The sequence below is a fragment of the Scyliorhinus torazame genome, chromosome 29, assembly GCF_047496885.1.
Source record: "Scyliorhinus torazame isolate Kashiwa2021f chromosome 29, sScyTor2.1, whole genome shotgun sequence".
Classification (NCBI taxonomy): domain Eukaryota; kingdom Metazoa; phylum Chordata; class Chondrichthyes; order Carcharhiniformes; family Scyliorhinidae; genus Scyliorhinus; species Scyliorhinus torazame.
The window spans coordinates 5658934-5682463 of NC_092735.1; the positions used below are offsets into that span (position 1 = coordinate 5658934).

Genomic DNA, 23530 nt, shown 5'->3' on the forward strand with positions numbered 1-23530 from the left:
TCTTCTAATAAGAAGTCTTACAACACAAAGAGATCTAGGAGTACAGGTCCACAGGTCATTGAAAGGGGCAACACAGGTGGAGAAGGTAGTCAAGAAGGCATACGGCATGCTTGCCTTCATTGGACGGGGCATTGAGTATAAGAATTGGCAAGTCATGTTGCAGCTGTATAGGACCTTAGTTAGGCCACACTTGGAGTATAGTGTTCAATTCTGGTCGCCACACTACCAGAAGGATGTGGAGGCTTTAGAGAGGGTGCAGAAGAGATTTACCAGAATGTTGCCTGGTATGGAGGGCATAAGCTATGAGGAGCGATTGAATAAACTCGGTTTGTTCTCTCTGGAACGAAGGAGGTTGAGGGGCGACCTGATAGAGGTCTACAAAATTATGAGGGGCATAGACAGAGTGGATAGTCAGAGGCTTTTCCCCAGGGTAGAGGGGTCAATTACTAGGGGGCATAGGTTTAAGGTGAGAGGGGCAAGGTTTAGAGTAGATGTACGAGGCAAGTTTTTTACACAGAGGGTAGTGGGTGCCTGGAACTCGCTACCGGAGGAGGTAGTGGAAGCAGGGACGATAGGGACATTTAAGGGGCATCTTGACAAATATATGAATAGGATGGGAATAGAAGGATACGGACCCAGGAAGTGTAGAAGATTGTAGTTTAGTCGGGCAGTATGGTCGGCGCGGGCTTGGAGGGCCGAAGGGCCTGTTCCTGTGCTGTACATTTCTTTGTTCTTTGTTTGTTCTAACACGGTAGCCTTGTGGATAGCACAATTGCTTCACAGCTCCAGGGTCCCAGGTTCGATTCCGACTTGGGTCACTGTCTGTGCGGAGTCTGCACGTCCTCCCCGTGTGTGCGTGGGTTTCCTCCGGGTGCTCCGGTTTCCTCCCACAGTCCAAAGATGTGCAGGTTAGGTGGATTGGCCGTGATAAATTGCCTTAGTGTCCAAAATTGCCCTTAGTGTTGGGTGGGGTTATGGGGTTACTGGGTTATGGGATTACTGGGTTATGGGGATAGGGTGGCGGTGTTGACCTTGGGTAGGGTGCTCTTTCCAAGAGCTGGTGCAGACTCGATGGGCCGAATGGCCTCCTTCTGCTCTGTAAATTCTATGAAACACCAGTCTAAGTCCAACAGGTTTGTTTGGAGTCACTAGCTTTCGGAGCGCTGCTCCTTCCTCAGGCGAGTGAAGAGGTGGGTCCCACAAACTCATAGATAGACAAAGTCAGTGATGTAAGATGATACTTTGAATGCAAATCTTTCATTCGCATTCAAAGTATTGTCCTGCATCATTGATATTGCCTGTATATGTGTTTGTGGGACCCACCTCTTCACCCACCTGAGGAAGGAGCAGCGCTCCGAAAGCTAGTGACTCTAAACAAATCTGTTGCACTTTAACCTGGTGTTGTAAGACTTCTTACTGTGCTCACCCCAGTCCAACGCCGGCATCTCCACATCTTCTAATAAGGAATAATGTTTCTATTTAGTGACTCAACAAAGCAGTGTTTCCATTTCCCTCCTATCAGGGCTAGAGAACATTTAGTCGAATATATTGCTCAACTAATGGACTCAACCAGTTAATGTTCCAATCCAAAACAGAAGATGCTGGTCTATCTCAGCAGGTCTGACAGCATCGGTAGAGAGAAAAGGGAGGTGACATTTTGAGTCTGAATGACTCTGATCAAAGCTGGAGAGAACTGGAAATAGAATGAGATATAATCTGTTGTGGAGTTAGGGGGGGTGGAGCAGTGGGGCTGGATAGGGGGCCAGTGATAGGTGGAGATTGGCGAGGAGGGCAGCACGGTGGCGCAGTGGGTTAGCACTGCTGCCTCACGGCGCCGAGGTCCCAGGTTCGATCCCGGCCCCGGGTCACTGTCCGTGTGGAGTTTGCACATTCTCCCCCTGTGGGTTTCGCCCCCACAACCCAAAGATGTGCAGGGTAGGTGGATTGGCCGCGCTAAATTGCCCCATAATTGGAAAAATGAATTGGGTACTCTAAATTTATTTTTAACAAAGGAGATTGACAAGGATGTTGTGGATACAAAGACAAAGGGAATGTAAATAGGGCTAACAATGACCAAGTAGGGTGCTGATAGTGACACATTGAGGGATCAGAATCGGTCAATGGCAGAACAAAGGTGAGCAGTGTGTCAAAGGACATCTAGGAACAGGGAACAGATCGTTCTACTGGGGTGGGGGAGGGGGGGGACACACGAGGAGGGGAGACAATGGTGAGGGAAAAACAGCTTGATGGAAAAAATGAAATCAAATCAATAGAAATAAAAATGGGGTGAAGGTGGAGGAGAGAGTTCACAGTCTGAAGTTGTGGAACTCGATGTTAAGTCCGGAAGGCTGTAACGTGCCTAATCGGAACATGAGGCGCTGTTCCTCCAGTTTGCGCTGGGCTTCAGCAGGCCAAGAATGGACATGTGGACGTGAGAGCAGGACGGTGAGTTGACATAGCAAGCGGCAGGAAGGTCTGGGTCCTGCTTGCTGACGGACTGAAGGTGTTCTGCAAAGCGGTCCACCCAGTCTGTGTTTAGTCTCTCCATTGTAGAGTAGCATTGGGAGCAGCAAATGCAACAGACCAGATTGAAGGAGGTGCACGTGAAGCGCTGCCTCACTTGAAGAGAGTGTTTAGGTCCTTGGATGGTGAGCAGGGAGAGGGTAAAGGGGCAGGTGTTACACCTGTAATTGCATGGGAAGGTGCCGTGGGAAGAGGGTGAGGTGTCTGGGGTGATGGAGGAGGGGACCAGGTTATCCCGGAGGGAACGGTCCTTGTGGAATACTGACTGGGAGTGAGGGGAAGATGTGTTTGGTGTGGCATAGAATTATTCATAGAATTTACAGTGCAGAAGGAGGCAATTCGGCCCATCGAGTCTGCACCGGCTCTTGGAAAGAGCACCCTACCCAAGGTCCATCCCCGTAACCCAGTAACCCCACCCAACACTAAGGGCAATTTTGGACACTAAGGGCAATTTATCATGGCCAATCCATCTAATCTGCACATCTTTGGACTGTGGGAGGAAACCGGAGCACCCGGAGGAAACCCACGCACACACAGGGAGGATGTGCAGACTCCGCACAGACAGTGACCCAAGCCGGGAGTCGAACCTGGGACCCTGGAGCTGTGAAGCAATTGTGCTAACCACTGTGCTACCGTGCTGCCCGTGCAGCAGCATGCTGGAGTTGGTGGAAATGGTGGAAGATGATCCTTTGATGATCCTCACAGCCTTCCAGACCGTGGTGACTGTGCGGAGTCTGCACGTTCTCCCCGTGGGTTTCCTCCGGGTGCTCCGGTTTCCTCCCACAGTCCAAAGATGTGCGGGTTAGATTGATTGGCCACGCTAAATTACCCCTTAGTGTCTTGAGGTTAGGTGGGGTTACTGGGTTATGGGGATAGGGCGCGGGAGTGGGCCTAGGTCAGATGCTCTTTCAGAAGGTCGGTGCAGACCCAATCAGCTGAATGACCCCCTGCACTGTAGGGATCCCTACGTCGACACACTCCCTCGTAACCCCACCTAACCTTTGGACACTGAGGGATAATTGATCATGGCCAATCCACCTAACCTGCGCGTCTTTGGACTGTGGGAGGAAACCGGAGCACCCGGAGGAAACCCACGCAGACACGGGGAGAACGTGCAGACTCCGCACCGACAGCCATCCGGGGTCGGAATTGAACCCGGGACCCTGGCAGCATATCCCTCAATTCCCTCAGACACCAAAACATTTGTCCATCTTGGCCTTAAATGTGGTCAACGATGGAGAATCCACAGCCCCTTTGGGATAGAGAATTCCAAAGACTCACAACCCTTTGAGTGAAGAAATTTCTCCTCATCCCAGTCCTAAATAATCGGCCTCCCATTCTGAAACTGTGCTCCAGCCACCCACCCACCCCCATGTCTGTTCAAGTTAATATAAAAGATGTGGTGTCTTTGAGTGCATTCCCTGTCAGCATTCATTCACTAATGCCGCCAAAGATGGATTATTAACTCTACTTTGCTGTTAGTGGGATCTTGCTGTGTACAATATGGTGGCCATGTTTGTCTGCAACGACTGTGCTACAAAAGTGATTAACTGGTTGCAGTGATTTGGTGCCAGCTGAAGATGCCTAACTTGCAGCCTTGTCTTTCTATGGGCAGCACGGTAGCACAGTGGTTAGCACTGTGGCTTCACAGCGCCAGGGTTCCAGGTTCTATTCCCGGCTTGGGTCACTGTCTGTGCGGAGTTTGCACGTTCTCCCCGTGTCTGTGTGGGTTTCCTCCGGGTGCTCCGGTTTCCTCCCACAAGTCCCGAAGGACGTGCTTGTTAGGTGAATTGGGCATTCTGAATTCTCCCTCAGTGTACCCAAACAGGTGCCGGAATGTGGCGACTAGGGGCTTTTCACAGTAACTTCATTGCGGTGTTAATGTGACTTGTGACATTCATAAAGATTATTCATAAAGATTATTATTTAATTGTCATATTTTCCCCTCTCGCTGTTTCCCCACTCAGTACATTTCCGATACGTGGTCTTTCGACCATTTCTGGATGAAATTATAACCGGAAAAATTAAAGGCTGCAGTCAGGATGGGGTCCACGGTAAGTGATTCGTTATTCGAAGTTTTCAAAGTGTTATGGGCCAGGGTTTAGAGAACCCCAAAGTGTATCATGGAGTTCACCTGACCCACAATCTTTAATAGATTGTGGTATGGGGAGCACACGGCCCACTCTACAGGTGTGATGCAACAGAGAACTAAGAGTATTATTAAACAAAAACAATCTTTATTCTATGAACCCAGTTAACATTTTCTAAGCATACAGTGAACATCTTAGCAACCATCAATTCAAATACCCTCCCCATCAAAGAATACAGTACTCTATAATACATCCATAAGACAAAAACCCTTTTTACAGATGGACAGCAGGTTTAACACCGGGTTAACACTGGTTTAGCACAGTGGGCTAAATAGCTGGCTTGTAATGCAGAACAAGGCCAGCAGCGCAGGTTCAATTCCCCTACCAGCCTCCCCGAACAGGCGCCGAAATGTGGCAACTAGGCGCTTTTCGCAGTAACTTCATTGAAGCCTACTTGTGACAATAAGATTATTATTATTAATAATAAATTCTCTACTGAGAGCAATTACCACTTTTAAATCACCAAATGAACATTCTTTAGCTTGCAGAGTGTTATGGGCCAGGGTTTAGAGAACCCCAAAGTGTACCATGGAGTTCACCTGGCCCACAACTTTTACTAGATTGTGGTATGGGGAGCACACGGCCCACTCTACAGGTGTGGGACAGCAGAAATGGAAAGGTATTTTTTAAAGCAAAACAATGTTTATTCTATGAACTCAAGTTAACCTTTTTAAAACATACAGTGAACATCTTAGCAACCATTAATTCAAATACAACCCCCCCCCCCCCCAAGAATACAACACTAAGTAATCCTTAAGCTTTCCTTTTAACATCCATAAGACATTTAAAAAACTTAACAGAAGCACATCAGGTTTAAATTCACTACTGAGAACAGTTATCACACTGAATTCACCAGATGATCAAGAGATAGTCTTTACATGGCAGAGAGAACAACATTACACCTTCTGTGGCTGACTGCAGCGCCAACACTGAAACAAAACCAAAAAAACAGACACACCCAAGCTTTTCTCAAAGTGAAATTAAAAAGCAGAGCCAGAGCTCAGCTCCATCCACACTCTGACATCACTGCAGTAACATGAGCAGTCAAACATTTCTTAAAGTGATGTTCTCATGACAAGAGATTCCTACACATCTCGCTGTGACTGCAGCTTCTCCAAATCTAAAACAAAACTAAACAGAGCCACAAAGCAGCTTTTCAGCTCAAAATGAAAGTGAAAGACAGCCCAGCCCCACCCATACTCTGACATCACTGCTGACATTTGTGAAATACACATTTCTTAAAGGGACTCTTACATGACACCTCCCCCCAGGAAGAAAAACCCCATCAACTTCAAGATGGTTTTATTTTTCACATTTTCTACTTTCCTTGAAGAAATATTGACAGTGAGTATACAGTTATTTCTTTTTTAAAAAAAATGTTTATTCAAAGTTTTTCCAACAAAAGTTTTCAACCAACCAATTAACACCCCCCCCACCCCCCCGTAACAGAAAAGAAAAAGAAAAGGAACAGAACAGAACATATCAATCCAACATAATACAGAACTTGTACAATGGGTTCCTCCCGCACATATTGACTCTCCCATATGTTTATGCTTTTCCTTTTTCAAGTGCCCCTCGGAAAACCCTCTTCCCCGCCCACCTGGATACACCTCCCCCCTGGGTTGCTGCTGCTGCTGACCGACCTTCCTCTAACGCTCCGCGAGATAGTCTAGGAACGGTTGCCACCGCCTGAAGAACCCCTGCGCAGACCCTCTCAAGGCAAACTTTATCCGCTCCAGCTTAATGAACCCTGCCATGTCATTTATCCAGACTTCCACACTGGGGGGCTTCACGTCCTTCCACATGAGCAAGATCCTCCGCCGGGCTACCAGGGACGCAAAGGCCAGAATACCGGCCTCTTTTGCCTCCTGCACTCCCGGCTCGTCCGCCACCCCAAATAGTGCCAGCCCCCAACTTGGCTTGACCTGAACTTTCACCACCTTAGACATAGTCCTCGCGAAACCCCTCCAGAACCCATCCAGTGCCGGGCACGACCAGAACATATGGGCGTGATTCGCCGAGCTTCCTGAGCACCTCTCACATCTGTCCTCCACCCCAAAGAACCTACTCAGCCTCGCCCCTGTCATATGCGCTCTGTGAATAACCTTACACTGTATCAGGCTGAGCCTGGCACACGAGGAAGAGGAATTAACCCTACTCGGGGCATCAGCCCACAGACCCTCTTCAATCTCCTCCCCCAACTCCTCCTCCCTTTTGCCCTTCAGCTCCTCTACCGAAGCCTCCTCCTCTTCTTTAATCTCCTGATATATTGCCGAAACCTTGCCCTCTCCGACCCATACGCCCGAAATCACCCTGTCCTGAATCCCCTGTGCCGGGAGCAACGGGAATACCCTCACCTGCCGCCTCACAAACACCCTCACTTGCATGTACCTGAACGCATTTCCCGGGAGCAACCCAAACTTCTCCTCCTGCGCCCCTAGGCTCGCAAACGTCCCATCTATAAACAGGTCCCCCATCCTTCTGATCCCTGCCCGATGCCAGCTCCGAAACCCCCCGTCCATCCTTCCTGGGGGAAACCGATGGTTATCTCTGATCGGGGATCACACCGAGGCTCCCATCTCACCCCTGTGTCGTCTCCACTGGCCCCAGATCTTTAGCATTGCCGCCACCACCGGACTCGTGGTGTACCTTGTCGGCTAGAGCGGCAGCGGTGCCGTCACCAGCGCCCTCAGGCTTGTTCCTTTGCAGGACGTCATCTCCAACCTCTTCCATGCCGCCCCCTCTCCCTCTATTACCCACTTACGGATCATCGCCACGTTGGCTGCCCAATAGTAGCCACCCAGATTCGGCAACGCCAGCCCTCCCCTGTCCCTATTACACTCCAGAAACTCCCTCCTTACCTAGTAAACCTGCTCTGAACTTCTAATACATTTACATATTTCCTTAAATAAGGAGCCCAATACTGTACATGCAACTCCAGACGTGGTCTCACCAATGCCCTGTACAACTGAAACATTACCTCACTACTTAATCAATCTCCTCACAATAACCAATAACGTTGTTACCTTTGCTGATTACTTGCTGTACCTGTGAACTAACCTTTTGTGATTCATGCACTAGGACACCCAGATCCCTCTGCACCTCAGAGCTAAGGCAGAGACCACAGTCATGCTGACTCAGGTGCCACTGACACTGCCAGAGAGCTATGAGGTGGGCATCTGCCCCTCTGTTGTACTGCCTGGTCAGGCAGTAGAGGGCAGCAAATATGTTTTCAAGGCAGTGGTTTGAGTCCCATCGAGTTAATGGGTGACAATGGCTGTTCATTCAGCAGCTAGTGTGTCCTGAACAGCTTGTCACTGCGCCTGTCTGAGAGATAAGGCGATTGTCCTTCATAATACAGCAGCATCAACAGAAGGACGTGTGAAAATAATAATGTTCCCCTTCGCTGCTGATGACCTTGGGTTAGAGGTGGCTGAATGTTGCTCATCCCACAGAGGCAGGGGTTTCTATTGTCCTTTCACAAGCGGAGGTTGGATTGAAAGCCAGGAGGGGGTGTTTGTATTCCCTCTGGTATAGATCACAAAGGGCGGATCTCGTCGAGGGGTTTGAGATGATTCAAGGATTTGATGGGGTTGGTACAGAGACACCATTTCCTCAGGGGTTTTGGGGGTGGGGGGCGATCGGAACAAGGCGGCACAACTTTAGAATTACCAGGCCATTCAGGGGTGAGGTCGGGAAGCACCTCTTCCCACGGTTTGAGATTGTAATTGAAATGCAAGTTCTAAATATTTATACCTGGCCCAATGATGGTGCGTGGAAATCTGGAACACTCTGCTGAGGCTTTGAATCAACTGCAGAATTCTCTTTTTTTTAAATTCTCCTCCTTTTTCACGTTTTCTCCCACATTTACACCCATCAACAATAAACAATAATCAACAAGATATGTCAATCCCCATAATAACAACAATCCCATCCGCCCACCAACCCCTGAACCTCAACCCACATGTTTACATAAACAAATGACAAAAAGGAATCAGGGATTACCCGTAGTCACCCTTAATCTACACGGCTCTCCACCCCCCCAACCAACGCCATCCAGCCTCTAAGAGAGTACCGTGCATGATACCCCACAGTTGTACCCCCCCCCCCCCCCCCCCCCCAAAAGTCTCCAGCTCCTCCCGTCCAATGCATCTTGTAAAACTCCTCCTCCCAACCTCGGTTCCCTCCCCCAACCTCAGTTCCTTCCCCCCAACTTTCCACCCCGGCTAGACCACTCAGACCCTGTTCTGCCAGGCTCCGATGGCCGCAGCCCCTCCCCCCACCTCACTCCCGTTCACTGGCCGGCTTAAACCGGCCAGCGTGGAGGCCCCCACCCGGGTCCCTTTCCCACTTGCCCGGCCCTAGGAAAACCCAAAGATCCCCTTTTAGCACACAAACCCTGCATATCCATCTACACCCCAAAGAGCCCTCCTTTCGAATGAAAGTCCCGTCCCTTCCATTGTCCAAATATATACCACCTTGGCTCCTTTAGTCTCTACACCCGCACGCAGTGATACAAAAAAAAAGAAGAAAATACAGTCATGAGGTTACATCGGCACATGGCCATTCCTTAATTTGTCAGTTCTGCCACAGTCCTTCTGCCTTCGCAAACTCCTCTGCTGCTTCCGCCGTTCCAAAATAAAAGTCCCTGAGCTTGTAAGTCACCCTCAGCTTCGCTGGATATACAATGCCACACTGCACCTTGCCAATGAACAGTGCCCTCTTCACCCGGTTGAAGGCAGCCCGCCTCCTCGCCAGCTCCACCGTAAAGTCCTGGTATACATGTACACCAGCTCCAGCCCACTGCACCACCCGCTTCTGCTTGGCCCAGCTCAGGACCTTCTCCTTCACACTGTACCTACGGAAGCACAGAGTCACTGCCCTTGGCTGCTCACTCGCCTTTGGTACAGGCCTCCACGACCGATGAGCCCGATCCAGTTCATATCGGAGGGCTCCTCCCCCTCCCCCAATAGTTTTGCCAGCATCGCGGCAAAATACTCAGTCGGCTTCGGTCCTTCAACTCCTTCGGGCAGCCCCACAATCCTCAAATTCTGTCGCCTGGATCTGTTTTCTAGATCTTCCATTTTTCCTCGCAGATCCTTGTTAGTGTCCATCACCTTCCACATCTCCTTCCCCATCGAGGCAAGTTGATCACCGTGCTGCAATAACGTCTCCTCCACTTCCTTCAGCGCCTCCCCTTGCTCTCGCACCTCCGCCACTGCGCTCGCCACCTCCGTCCTCACCGGGGAAACCGCCTCCTCCACCAGCGCACTCAAAACCTCCCTCATCTCCTTCCTCACCGTCTCCATGCATTTCGCAATCTGCGCCAACTGCTTTTCAAATTCCGCAGCCATCACCTTAGTTAGTTCTTCAGCCGTAAGCACTGCGGCCGCCCCTGGTGCTCCAACCTCCATCTTCTTTGTTGACCCCGCGGTGACCTTTCCCCTCTCCAACGGACTTTCAGCCGCTTTTTTCCCGGCTGTGTTTTTGGTGTTTTTTGACATCCTTCTCCTTGCGCTATCTCCCGACTTTTACTGCCGTCGCTGGCCCTAGGACCGGGTGTTACTCCCCGAAAATGCCGTTCTGAACGGGAGCCCTCCAACGCGCGGCTGCCTCCCGCCCGCCGTCACCGGAAATCCAACTGCAGAATTCTCAACACAGATTGTTAGGCTTTTGTTGTCAAGGGAGTTGAGGTTTATACATTCAAGAAGGTTGATGGGTTAAGATGTCAATCAGCCACGTTCTCATAGAATCCCTACAGTGCGTAAGAAGGCCATTCGGCCCATCGAGTCTTCAGTGACCATCCAAAAGAGCACCCTATCTAGGCCCACGCCACCGCCCTATCCCCGTAACCCAGTAACCCCGCCTAACCATTTGGACACTAGTGGGCAATACATGGTGGCCAATCCACCTACCCTGCACATCTCCGGAAACCGGAGCACCCGGAGGAAACCCACGCAGACACGGGGGAACGTGCAGACTCCGCACAGACAGTGACCCAAGCCGGGAATTGAACCCGGGTCCCTGGAGCTGTGAGGCAGCAGTGCTAACCACCGTGCCACCCCTAATTGCTTGGTGTAACTGGCTGGGTGGAGTGAATGGCCTCCTCCTGTTTCTACAGCTCATTATGCCATTTGCCCACCGTGGCACTAGAGGATCTGCCGCTTTCCGAAGTGATTGCTTGCAGGGGGTGGTGGGGTTTGCAGGTAGGAAATCTGTAAGTGCTGCATCCGCTCTCACTGTGCTGTGGGGACCTGTTCTCCTGGGGGAACCTGCCCTGAGATCCCAGCTAACAAGTTTCTTCAATGTTGCTTCATTGGTTCAATTCAGTTTGACCCCATGCTCGACAGACTGTGTACTGTGGGGAATGACTGCCGTTCCTGCCCCCGCTTCACCACTGAACATTTCTAGGTCAGGTGCAGGAGGTCTAGTGACGCAATGGGTTAGCGCCTCCTGTCTCTGAGTCAGGACTTGATGCCCAATATGTAGCCAAACAGGTTGAGAATCAACCTGCAAATCCTTCCAAACACACCTCAATGGCGGGCGGTAAGAGTGGATGAGATTCCTGGTCAACCATGGGATGGGAAGAACATTGGAGCCTCTACCATCACTAATCATAGCTCCAGCATGCAGCACGGCTGGGAAAGTGCTGGTTGTCACAGTAACTCTGACTCTCTGAGTGACCTGTAACATCCCATCGCTGGGTCAGGTGTAAATCGATATTTAGAATTTACATTTCAATAGCACCTTTTATGACGTCAAAATGTCCCAAAGCAACTCGTGTGTAATGAAGTATTTTGTTAAAGTGTAGTCACTCTTGTAATGTGGCAACGAATGTGTTCACAGTTTAGATGCAGGGTAACGTCTCTGAATCATGGCACCTGTCCTGAGCCACGTCAGTCCAACCCACCAAGCCCTTTCTTTCTTGATCTCTGTGCTTCACCCTGTTTTGAATGTTGGCTCTGAAGTTTTGGAAAGGCCTTCTTTTGGTGCTGCTGATTTATTGGATTCCTCCTCATCTGAGCACCAGATCTATTCATGTTGGCAAGTTGAGAAACAGATAGTGAGCCCCAAAACTCCGTGCTACAAATCAAAGCGACCCACAGAGACAAAACTCTCAACAGAGCACCTCCGACCGTATTTCAATGTGGGTTATTGAGCAGAATAATTGGATGCTTACAGTGCAGGAGGAGGTAATTCTGCCTAGTTCATAAGATCATGGCTCACGGCGCCGAGGACCCGGGTTCGATCCCGGCCCCGGGTCACTATCCTTATGGAGTCGCACATTCTCCCCGTATCTGCGTGGGTCTCACCCTCACAACCCAAAGATGTGCAGGGTAGGTGGATTGGCCGCGCTGAACTGCCCCTTAATTGGGAAAAAAGGAATTGGGGGCTCTCAACTTATAAAATATAATCATGACTAATTTTATGTTGATCGAAACTCCTCTTGCCTGACACCGCCCCCCGCCCCCCCCCCCCGCCCCGAGTTCCAGATCCCTCCACAAGAGGAAACGTCATCTCAGCCCCCGCCCAGTCGAGCCCCCGCCCTGCCGAGCCCCCGCCCAGTCGAGAGGAATAAAGATGTTTCACTGCGATTGTATAGGGCATTGGTGAGGCCACACCTGGAGTATTGTGGGCAGTTTGGTGTCCTTATCTGAGGAAGGATGTTCTTGCTACGGAGGAAGTGCAGCGAAGGTTTACCAGGATGGTGAGACTGCTTGGAGGTGGGGCTGTTGGCGGACGAGGAGGTGAGCGAGTGGGTCCGAAGAAGCATAGAGAGATACCTGGAGGCCAATGATAACGGGGAGGTCCGAGTGGGGATGATCTGGGAGGCGCTGAAGGCGGTGGTTAGGGGAGAGCTAATCTTCATTAGGGCCCACAAGGAGAGGAGAGAGCAGAGGGAGAGGCTGGTGGGGGAGATGGTGAGGGTGGACAGGAGGTTCGCGGAGGTGTCTGAGGAGGGACTGGTGAGGGAGAAGCGTAGCCTCTAGGCCGAATTCGACCTGTTGACCACCAGGAAGGCGGAGGCGCAGTGGAAGAAGGCCCAGGGGGCGATTGATGAATATGGGGAAAAGGCAAGTCGAATGCTAGCGCATCAGCTAAGGAGATTGGCGGAGTTAAGGATGGTGCGGAGGGGGATGGCATCAATGGGGTCTTCAGGGACTTTTATGAGGAACTCTATCGGTCCGAGCCCCCACTGGAGGAGGGAGGGATGGGCCGCTTTCTGGACCAACTGAAGTTCCCGAAGGTGAAGGAGGGACTGTGGCGGGATTAGGGGCCCCGATTGGGTTGGAGGAGTTGGCCAAAGGGATAGGTAGCATGCAGGCGGGGAAGGCACTGGGGCCGGACGGTTTCCTGGTCGAATTTTACAAAAAATATGTGGACCTGTTGGGCCCGTTGCTGGTTAGGACCTTCAATGAGGCACTGATCTCCTTGATCCTGAAGCGGGACAAAGATTCCCTGCAGTGTGGGTCTTACAGGCCAATTTCATTGTTAAATGTAGATGCCAAGGTGCTGGCGAAGGTCTTAGCCACGTGAATTGAGGATTGTGTGCCGCAGGTCATCCACGAAGACCAGATGGGGTTCGTGAAGGGGAGGCAGTTGAACACGAATGTGCAGAGGCTCCTGAACGTGATTATGATGCCGGCAAGGGAGGGGGAGGCGGAGATAGTGGCGGCGATAGACGCTGAGAAGGCCTTCGATAGGGTAGAGTGGGGGTACTTGTGGGGGGTGCTGAAGTGGTTCGGGTTTGGGGAGGGGTTTGTCAGATGGGTTAGGCTGTTGTACGAGGTCCCGATGTGTGGCCACGAACAAGAGGAGGTCTGAGTACTTTCGGTCGCATCGAGGGACGAGGCAGGGGTGTCCCTTGTCCCTCCTGCTCTTCGTGCTGGCGATTGAACCCCTGGCTATGGCACTGAGGGAGTCGAGGAACTGGAGGGGGCTGGTGCGGGGTGGGGAGGAGCATAGGGTGTCGCTCTATGCGGACGACTTGCTGCTATATGTGGCGGACCCGGTGGGGGGAATGCCGGAGGTAATGAGGATCCTCAGGGAGTTCGGGGATTTTTCAGGATACAAGCTCAACATGGGGAAGAGTGAGTTGTTTGTGGTTCACCCAGGGGACCAGGAGAGGGGGATTGGCGAGCTCCCACTAAAAAGGGCTGAGAGGAGTTTCAGGTATTTGGGGGTCCAGGTGGCCAGGAGCTGGGGGGCCCTGCATAGACTTAATTTCACGAGGCTGGTGGAGCAAATGGAGAAGGAGTTTAAGAGGTGAAATGAAAAATCGCTTATTGTCACAAGTAGGCTTCAAATGAAGTTACTGTGAAAAGCCCCTAGTCGCCACATTCCGGCGCCTGTTCGGGGAGGCTGTTACGGGTGGGACGCGTTGCCGCTGTCCCTGGCGGGTAGAGTTCAGTCAGTCAAGATGACGGTGCTCCCAAGGTTTTTGTTCCTGTTCCAGTGCCTCCCCATTCTTATCCCGAAGGCCCTCTTTAAGCGGGTCAACAGGAGCATAACGGGGTTTGTGTGGGTACGAGGGTGAGAAGGGTGTTCCTGGAGCGGAGTAGGGATGGGGGTGGGACTGGCACTGCCCAACCTCTGTGGGTACTACTGGGCCGCTAATGCGGCGATGGAGGGGGAGGGGGCTGCATGAAAGAGGCTGGAGACGGCGTCTTGAGTGGGTACGAGTCTGGAGGCGCTGGCAATGGCGCCGCAGCTGCTCCCTCCAATGAGGTATACCACGAGCCCGGTGATGGCGGCTGCCCTCAAAATTTGGGGGCAATGGAGGCAGCACAGGGGGGAAGTGGGGGCCTCGTTGTGGACCCCGATGCGGGGAACCACCGGTTTGTCCCAGGGAGAATAGATGGAGGGTTTTCGGGATGGCACAGGGCAGGGATAAGAAGATTGGGGGACCTGTTTGTGGATGGGAAGTTCGCGAGCCTCGGTGACCTGGAGGAGAAGTACGGGCTCCCCCTGGGAAACGCCTTTAGGTATCTACAGGTAAGGCGTTTGCCAGGCGGCAAGTGGTGGAATTCCCGCTGCTGCCGCCACGCACGATACAGGACAGGGTGCTCTCGGGGGTGTAGGTTGGAGAGGGGAAGATCTCGGCAGCATACCAGGTGATGCAGGAGTTGGAGGAGGCCTCGGTGGAGATGCTGAAAGGTAAGTGGGAGGAGGAGTTGGGGGAGGAGATCGAGGAGGGGACGTGGGCAGATGCCCTAGGGAGGGTGAACTCTTTCTCTTCGTGCGCGAGGCTGAGCCTCATACAGTTTAAATGTGCACAGGGCACACATGACCAGGACAAATGAGCCATTTTTGGGGGGTGAAGACAGGTGTGTTAGGTGCTCAGGTAACCCAGCAAACCACACCCATATGTTCTGGGCATGCCCAGCGCTGGAGGAGTTTTGGAAGGGTGTAGCGAGGACGGTGTCGAGGGTGGTAGGTTCCAGGGTCAGACCGGGCTGGGGGCTCGCAATATTTGGGGTGGCAGAGGAGCCGGGAGTGCAGGAGGCGAAAGAGGCCGGTATTCTGGCCTTTGCGTCCCTGGTAGCCCGGCGAAGGATTCTTCTTCAGTGGAAAGATGCGAGGCCCCCGAGCGTGGAATCCTGGATCAATGATATGGCAGGGTTTATTAAATTGGAGAGGGTGAAATTTGCCTTGAGAGGGTCGATACAAGGGTTCTTCAGGCGGTGGCAACCGTTCTTGAACTTCCTGGCAGAACGCTAGACATTGGTCAATGGCAGCAGCAACAACCCGGTGGGGAGGGGTTCTATTTTGTTTTTGTCTGTCTGTGCTAGGGGATCTGAGGGGGTGTATATATTTGCTATGTGTTTCAGCGGGTGTTAATATATTATTTATGTATAGGGGGAGGGGGGCACGGGGTTGTTTTGTTTTGTATTTAATTCTATTGGGTTCCTTTTACATTTTGTTGTTGATATTTTGTGAAAACGTTAATTAAAATTTTTTTTTAAAAAGGATGGTGAGACTGTCATACGAGGAGGGACTGAGTCGGTTAGGATTATATTTAGTGGAGTTTAGGAGGGGGTGTTGAATGGGGTCATTGTGGGCTGCGTGTGAATCGGTGTCACCCGCAGTGTGAGGCCAATGTCTGACCTGCTGCTCCTTCTCTTTTCCTCACAGTGACCCTGGGATATTTTGATGACATCCTCATCCCTCCAGAGTCCCTACAGCAGCCCGCCAAATTGTATCCTTCTGGTTGGTGACTGTGGGGGACAGATCCTCCCGTGTGTGTGTGGGGGGGGGGGAGCACGGTCACCTGACCCCGTCAACGAGCAAGGCCCCTGGGAATCCGAAACCTGTTTGAACTCCTATTCTCACTAGAACCTGGAGTTAGTTCGGTTTTAAAGACCTTCCCACTTGTCGAGGGAATCCATAAATCAGTCAGGAATAAATTCAGTCGGGAATTCAGGAGAAACTTTGTCCAGGAAGGTGTGGGGTTCACCGCGAGGAGTGGTAGAGACGAGTCATAGAGTTCGACAGCACAAAAAGCGGCCCTTCGGCCCATCGCGTCTGTGCCGGCCATCAAGCACCTGTATAGATCCATTCAGGGGCACACGGGATATACATATGAGGGAGTGCGGAATAGAAGGATCTGTCGATGGGGTCAGATGAAAGAGGTGCAGGACCGAACATTAGCATCGACCACTTGGGCCGAAACGATCTGTTTTTAAACGTTAAATTCAGCGCAAGTCTAGCTGCTGCCACCTGCCCGCTGACACACGATTTCCTTGACTGGGCTGGCAGTGACGAGACGGAGCAGGTGTGGCTGTGGGAATACGAGACCGACGAGGGCACGCACGACCTTTACATGGATGTCGGGGAGGAGGTCAGACTCCGAGTGGTGGACGAAACCTTTGTGGACACCTCCCCCACTGGGCCCAGCACAGCCGACAGCTCGAGCCCAGCCACCGCGGCAGAGGAGACGCAGAGGAAGGAATCTCCCTATACGCTGACGGTATGTCGGACCCACCTTGCTCAATCAGTGCAGGCAGTCAGAGCAGTCCGGGGGTACAGAAAGAAAGGCCTGCATTTATTTACCGCCTCTCACAGCTTCAGAATGGCCCCCAACGCTGGCAGCCAATGCAGCCCTTAAAATGTGATTGTGGGGCGCCACGGTGGGGCACTGCTGCCTCACGGCGCCGAGGTCCCAGGTTCGATCCCGGCTCTGGGTCACTGTCCGTGTGGAGTTTGCACATTCTCCCCGTCTCTGCGTGGGTCTCACCCCCACAGCCCAAAGATGTGCGGGGTAGGTGGATTGGCCACGTTAAATTGCCCCTTAATTGGAAAAAAAAGAATTGGGTACTCTAAATTTATAAAACAAAATAATGGAGTAAGTCCCATTTGGTACAGTAGCCTCTGCATTGCTACACGGTCGTGCGGCCTAGCCGGAGCTTCGGTTACAACCAAGAAAGTACCTTGTGAAATGTAGATAGACACTTATGAATGTGGGAACTACGTCAACCGGTTTTCACACAGCAAGGTGCCTAGATCATGACACTTTAGTGAGGTTGGCTCAGGAATGAATATTGGCCAGGACACCTAGGAGATCCCCATCAAAATAGTGGCACGGGATCTTTTGCATCCACCCGGGAGGGCAGGCATCTCATCGGAAAGACAGCAGCTCTCGCACTGGCTCAGTATTGAACTACAATGCAAACCGCACTGAGAGAGGGATTCCAAGGAGACGCTCCTCTCTCAGGAGGAGCCCAGATGGTGCAGTGTTGACATACTACCTTAATAAAGTGGATGGGGGATGACGGGGGTGGAGATCAGGAAAGTGTTTTGAGTTCTCCCTCACTCAGTTCCTCATTTGATTAGAGGGGAGAGTTCTGCTTGTTCATTGCCTGGTGCCCCCTGCTCGTTGGGTGTGAGGTGGGACTGGGAGGCAGGCGGCTCTCGTCCCTGTGTGGAGAGTCTAGTGGCCACAGAATAGAGAATATAAAATAATCTTAAAGCAATCTCAAGGTGCAGTCCTGCAGCCAATAGAGATAAGGATTGAGAATATCCTCACCACAGAGCTCCACTGTTTGTCTGCGAATCCTTAACCCATCTCTCCCCGCCTCTCTCTCCCCGCCTCTCTCTCTCCCCGCCTCTCTCCCCGCCTCTCTCTCACCCCACCTCTCTCTCTCCCCGCCTCTCTCTCTCCCCGCCTCTCTCTCTCCCCGCCTCTCTCTCTCCCCGCCTCTCTCTCTCCCCGCCTTCCTCTGTCCCCGCCTTCCTCTCCCCGCCTCTCTCTCCCCGCCTCTCTCTCTCCCCGCCTCTCTCCCCGCCTCTCTCTCACCCCACCTCTCTCTCTCCCCGCCTCTCTCTCTCCCCGCCTCTCTCTCTCCCCGCCTCTCTCTCTCCCCGCCTCTCTCTCTCCCCGCCTCTCTCTCTCCCCGCCTCTCTCTCTCCCCGCCTCTCTCTCTCCCCGCCTCTCTCTCTCCCCGCCTCTCTCTCTCCCCGCCTTCCTCTGTCCCCGCCTTCCTCTCCCCGCCTTCCTCTCTCCCCGCCTCTCTCTCTCCCCGCCTCTCTCTCTCCCCGCCTCTCTCTCTCCCCGCCTCTCTCTCCCCGCCTCTCTCTCCCCGCCTCTCTCCCCCCGCCTCTCTCTCTCCCCCCGCCTCTCTCTCCCCCCGCCTCTCTCTCCCCCCGCCTCTCTCTCCCCCCGCCTCTCTCTCTCCCCGCCTCTCTCTCTCCCCGCCTCTCTCTCTCCCCGCCTCTCTCTCTCCCCGTCTCTCTCTCTCCCCGTCTCTCTCTCCCCCCCCGTCTCTCTCTCTCCCCGTCTCTCTCTCCCCGTCTCTCTCTCTCTCCCCCTTCTCTCCCCATCTCTCTCTCCCCGCCTCGCTCTCTCCCCGCCTCGCTCTCTCCCCGCCTCGCTCTCTCCCCGCCTCGCTCTCTCCCCGCCTCGCTCTCTCCCCGCCTCGCTCTCTCCCCGCGTCGCTCTCTCCCCGCGTCGCTCTCTCCCCGCCTCGCTCTCTCCCCGCCTCGCTCTCTCCCCGCCTCGCTCTCTCCCCGCCTCGCTCTCTCCCCGCCTCGCTCTCTCCCCGCCTCTCTCTCTCCCCCCGCCTCTCTCTCTCCCCGCCTCTCTCTCTCCCCGCCTCTCTCCCCGCCTCTCTCTCACCCCGCCTCTCTCTCACCCCGCCTCTCCCTGTCCCCGCCTCTCGTTCTCCCCGCCTCTCGTTCTCCCCGCCTCTCGTTCTCCCCGCCTCTCGTTCTCCCCGCCTCTCGTTCTCCCCGCCTCTCGTTCTCCCCGCCTCTCTCTCTCCCCGTCTCTCTCTCCCCGTCTCTCTCTCCCCGTCTCTCTCTCTCCCCGTCTCTCTCTCTCCCCGTCTCTCTCTCTCCCCGTCTCTCTCCCCGTCTCTCTCTCTCTCCCCGTCTCTCTCTCTCTCTCCCCGTCTCTCTCTCTCTCCCCTTCTCTCCCCATCTCTCTCTCCCCGCCTCGCTCTCTCCCCGCCTCGCTCTCTCCCCGCCTCGCTCTCTCCCCGCCTCGCTCTCTCCCCGCCTCGCTCTCTCCCCGCCTCGCTCTCTCCCCGCCTCGCTCTCTCCCCGCCTCGCTCTCTCCCCGCCTCGCTCTCTCCCCGCCTCGCTCTCTCCCCGCCTCGCTCTCTCCCCGCCTCGCTCTCTCCCCGCCTCGCTCTCTCCCCGCCTCGCTCTCTCCCCGCCTCGCTCTCTCCCCGCCTCGCTCTCTCCCCGCCTCGCTCTCTCCCCGCCTCGCTCTCTCCCCGCCTCGCTCTCTCCCCGCCTCGCTCTCTCCCCGCCTCGCTCTCTCCCCGCCTCGCTCTCTCCCCGCCTCGCTCTCTCCCCGCCTCGCTCTCTCCCCGCCTCGCTCTCTCCCCGCCTCGCTCTCTCCCCGCCTCGCTCTCTCCCCGCCTCGCTCTCTCCCCGCCTCGCTCTCTCCCCGCCTCGCTCTCTCCCCGCCTCGCTCTCTCCCAGCCTCTCTCTCTCCCCGCCTCTCTCTCTCCCCGCCTCGCTCTCTCCCCGCCTCGCTCTCTCCCCGCCTCGCTCTCTCCCCGCCTCGCTCTCTCCCCGCCTCGCTCTCTCCCCGCCTCGCTCTCTCCCCGCCTCGCTCTCTCCCCGCCTCGCTCTCTCCCCGCCTCGCTCTCTCCCCGCCTCGCTCTCTCCCCGCCTCGCTCTCTCCCCGCCTCTCTCTCTCCCCGCCTCTCTCTCTCCCCGCCTCTCCCTGTCCCCACCTCTCGTTCTCCCCGCCTCTCTCTCTCCCCGTCTCTCTCTCTCCCCGTCTCTCTCTCTCCCCGTCTCTCTCTATCTCCCCGTCTCTCTCTCTCCCCGTCTCTCTCTCTCTCCCCCTTCTCTCCCCATCTCTCTCTCCCCGCCTCGCTCTCTCCCCGCCTCTCGTTCTCCCCGCCTCTCTCTCTCCCCGTCTCTCTCTCCCCGTCTCTCTCTCCCCGTCTCTCTCTCTCCCCGTCTCTCTCTCTCCCCGTCTCTCTCTCTCCCCGTCTCTCTCCCCGTCTCTCTCTCTCTCCCCGTCTCTCTCTCTCTCCCCGTCTCTCTCTCTCTCCCCATCTCTCTCTCCCCGCCTCGCTCTCTCCCCGCCTCGCTCTCTCCCCGCCTCGCTCTCTCCCCGCCTCGCTCTCTCCCCGCCTCGCTCTCTCCCCGCCTCGCTCTCTCCCCGCCTCGCTCTCTCCCCGCCTCGCTCTCTCCCCGCCTCGCTCTCTCCCCGCCTCGCTCTCTCCCCGCCTCGCTCTCTCCCCGCCTCGCTCTCTCCCCGCCTCGCTCTCTCCCCGCCTCGCTCTCTCCCCGCCTCGCTCTCTCCCCGCCTCGCTCTCTCCCCGCCTCGCTCTCTCCCCGCCTCGCTCTCTCCCCGCCTCGCTCTCTCCCCGCCTCGCTCTCTCCCAGCCTCTCTCTCTCCCCGCCTCTCTCTCTCCCCGCCTCTCTCTCTCCCCGCCTCTCTCTCTCCCCGCCTCGCTCTCTCCCCGCCTCGCTCTCTCCCCGCCTCGCTCTCTCCCCGCCTCGCTCTCTCCCCGCCTCGCTCTCTCCCCGCCTCGCTCTCTCCCCGCCTCGCTCTCTCCCCGCCTCGCTCTCTCCCCGCCTCGCTCTCTCCCCGCCTCTCTCTCTCCCCGCCTCTCTCTCTCCCCGCCTCTCTCTCTCCCCGCCTCTCTCTCTCCCCGCCTCTCTCTCTCCCCGCCTCTCTCTCTCCCCGCCTCTCTCTCTCCCCGCCTCTCTCTCTCCCCGCCTCTCTCTCTCCCCGCCTCTCTCTCTCCCCGCCTCTCTCTCTCCCCGCCTCTCTCTCTCCCCGCCTCTCTCTCTCCCCGTTTCTCTCTCCCCGTCTCTCTCTCTCTCCCTCCCTGTCTCTCTCCCTCCCTGTCTCTCTCCCTGTCTCTCTCTCTCCCCGCCTCTCTCTCTCCCCGCCTCTATCTGTCCCTGTCTCTCTCTCAGGGGCTGTCTCTCTCTCAGGGGCTGTCTCTCTCTCTCAGGGGCTGTCTCTCTCTCTCAGGGGCTGTCTCTCTCTACAGGGGCTGTCTCTCTCTACAGGGGCTGTTTAGCACAGGGCTAAATCGCTGGCTTTGAAAGCAGACCAAAGCAGGCCAGCACCACGGTTCGATTCCCATAACAGCCTCCCCGAACAGGCGCCGGAATGTGGCGACTCGGGGCTTTTCACAGTAACTTCATTTGAAGCCTACTTGTGACAATAAGCAATTTTCATTTCATTTTCTCTCTCCCCGCCTCTCTCTCTCCCCCCCTTTCTCTCTCCCGGCCTCTTTCTCTCTCCCCGTCTGGCATGCTCCGTCTCTTTGTGAGTCTCCCACAGTCTGTCTCTGTCCAGTGTTATGCGTTGTGTGGACATTGCGGGCTGGGGTGGGGTGGGTGTTGGGGTGGGTTGGGGCGGGGATGTAGCTGAAACTGAATGAATAGGCAAATGCCCACTTTACTCTCGGTCTGTTTCTGTGGTTCCAAACTCTTTGCAGGCCTCCATCAGCGAGCCGGGTCTCGGGCTCCTGTCCTGGTGGACGAATGGTTAATGAGCAGGAACGGAGGCCGTCACTGTGAATGCAGCACGAACAAAAATATCTGTCTGTGTCAAGCTGCGACTGAATCTGGCCTCGCTCAGCCGAGCAGTTCCTGAAGGATCCAGTCTTCGGAGACACGGACAGATGTTGGATGTAGCAGGAAGTCTCTGAACAGCGAGATCCAGCTGCAACTATGGGCTTTTTTTCTGATGAGCATGATGTGCGCCCAGTGGGAAGTGAAAAGGACATTCAATAAAGAATGTGTATTGGCTTTATAAAAGACAGGTCGACCACCTCACAGTGAAGAGGGATGGTGGGCGCAGTTCTTGCCTCACACGTTTACTGGCTTTACAACAGTGTATTTAAGCAGTAAATTAAAAAGGTCAATCATTGGATTTCATTGTGATTTTTAAGCAGTGCGTCCATTGCCATTGAGGAAGCAAGACAAGCCACCAATATTTGCAACTGTGGTTCCGATGTCCCGCTGCTGGCGTTTTACAGGGCGGCACGGGGGTTAGCACTGCTGCCTCTCACTGCGCCAGGGACCGGGGTCGATTCCGACATTGGGTGACTGTGTGGGGTTTGCATGCACTTTATTGCCCAGGAGAGTCTGTATGGGCCCTCTCGGTGTCCGTAGGTCCCAGTTTCCCATACTGCACGAGCACAATGATTCTCGACTAATGGTTTAATAATCACTTTCCAAGTTATACTTAATGTGAATTTAAATCTGCCGATAAAGGTTTTCTGAAATAATTTGTGGAAGAACGTTTAAAACATTTGGATAAACTCGGTTTGTTCTAACTGGAACGACGGAAGTTGAGGGGCGACCTGATAGGAGCCTACAAAATAAGTTTCCATGAGATCCCCTCTCATTCTTCTAAACTCCAATTAATATAATCCTAACTGACATTCACCTGAGGAAGGAGCAGCGCTCCGAAAGCTAGTGACATCGAAACAAACCTGATGGACTTTAACCTGGTGTTGTAAGACTTCTTACTATGCTAACCGACTTAGAGGCTTTTCCCCAGGGTAGAGGGGTCAATTACTAGGGGACATGGGTTTAAGGTGCGAGGGACAAAGTTTAGGGGAGATGTGCGAGGGAGGTTTTTTTTACACAGAGGGTAGTGGGTGCCTGGAACTCGCTGCCGGAGGAGGTGGTGGAAGCAGGGACGATAGTGACATTTAAGGGGCATCTTGATAAATACATGAATAGGATGGGAATAGAGGGATACGGACCCAGGAAGTGTAGAAGGTTTTAGATAGACAGGCAGCATGGGCTTGGAGGGCCGAAGGGCCTGTTCCTGTGCTGTACATTTCTTTGTTCTTTAGTTACCATTTTTAAAGTAACCACTGGATGTGGGAGTTGCTGGCTTGACCATTTGTTGTCCATCCCTAATTGCCTTCAGAAGGTGGTGGTGAGCCTCCTTGAACTTGCTGGAGTCCCTGAGATGTAGGTACACCCACAGTGCTGTTAGGGAGGGAGTTCCAGGATTTTGATCCCGCGACAGTGAAGAAATGGGACGTTATCACTGGCTGCTTCTGTCTTGCTCACTGACCGGGCTCCGGACTCTGATTGGCTCCTGTCCAGTCGCACATTTTACCTCCAAACACACAGACTCTCAATATTTGATCGTCCCGGCACGAGATGACACGCAAGGCTCAATATCAGCTTTTGCAATGAATCAGAGAGGTTGGTGACATGTGATCTTGTGGCCGGCACTGATTGCAACCTTTATATTAATGTTCTAGGAGTGGGAATTGACCAGAAAAGTTAGGATGCTATGCTTCACAGAAAATAGAAGCAGGTGTAGGCCATTCAGCCCTTCGAACCTGTTCCACCATTCATTTTGTTTTATTTTTAAAACATTAAGAGTACCCAATTCATTTTTTTCCAAT

The 23530-nt window shown here is 54.0% G+C and overlaps 2 protein-coding genes across 2 annotated transcripts in view; one reads left to right on the top strand and one right to left on the bottom strand.

The window, feature by feature from the left end:
* The window catches only part of csdc2b (cold shock domain containing C2, RNA binding b), a 132786-nt gene that overhangs the window by 103888 nt on the left and 5368 nt on the right, over positions 1-23530 (bottom strand). The gene's annotated exons all lie outside the window — the stretch shown is intronic.
* On the top strand, positions 2026-22029 carry polr3h (polymerase (RNA) III (DNA directed) polypeptide H). The gene is made up of 5 exons (XM_072492538.1): positions 2026-2053; positions 4491-4577; positions 15810-15873; positions 16434-16644; positions 21593-22029. Exons 1-5 carry the CDS (start codon positions 2026-2028, stop codon positions 21644-21646), a joined length of 444 nt encoding a protein of 147 aa, XP_072348639.1. The 3' UTR covers positions 21647-22029.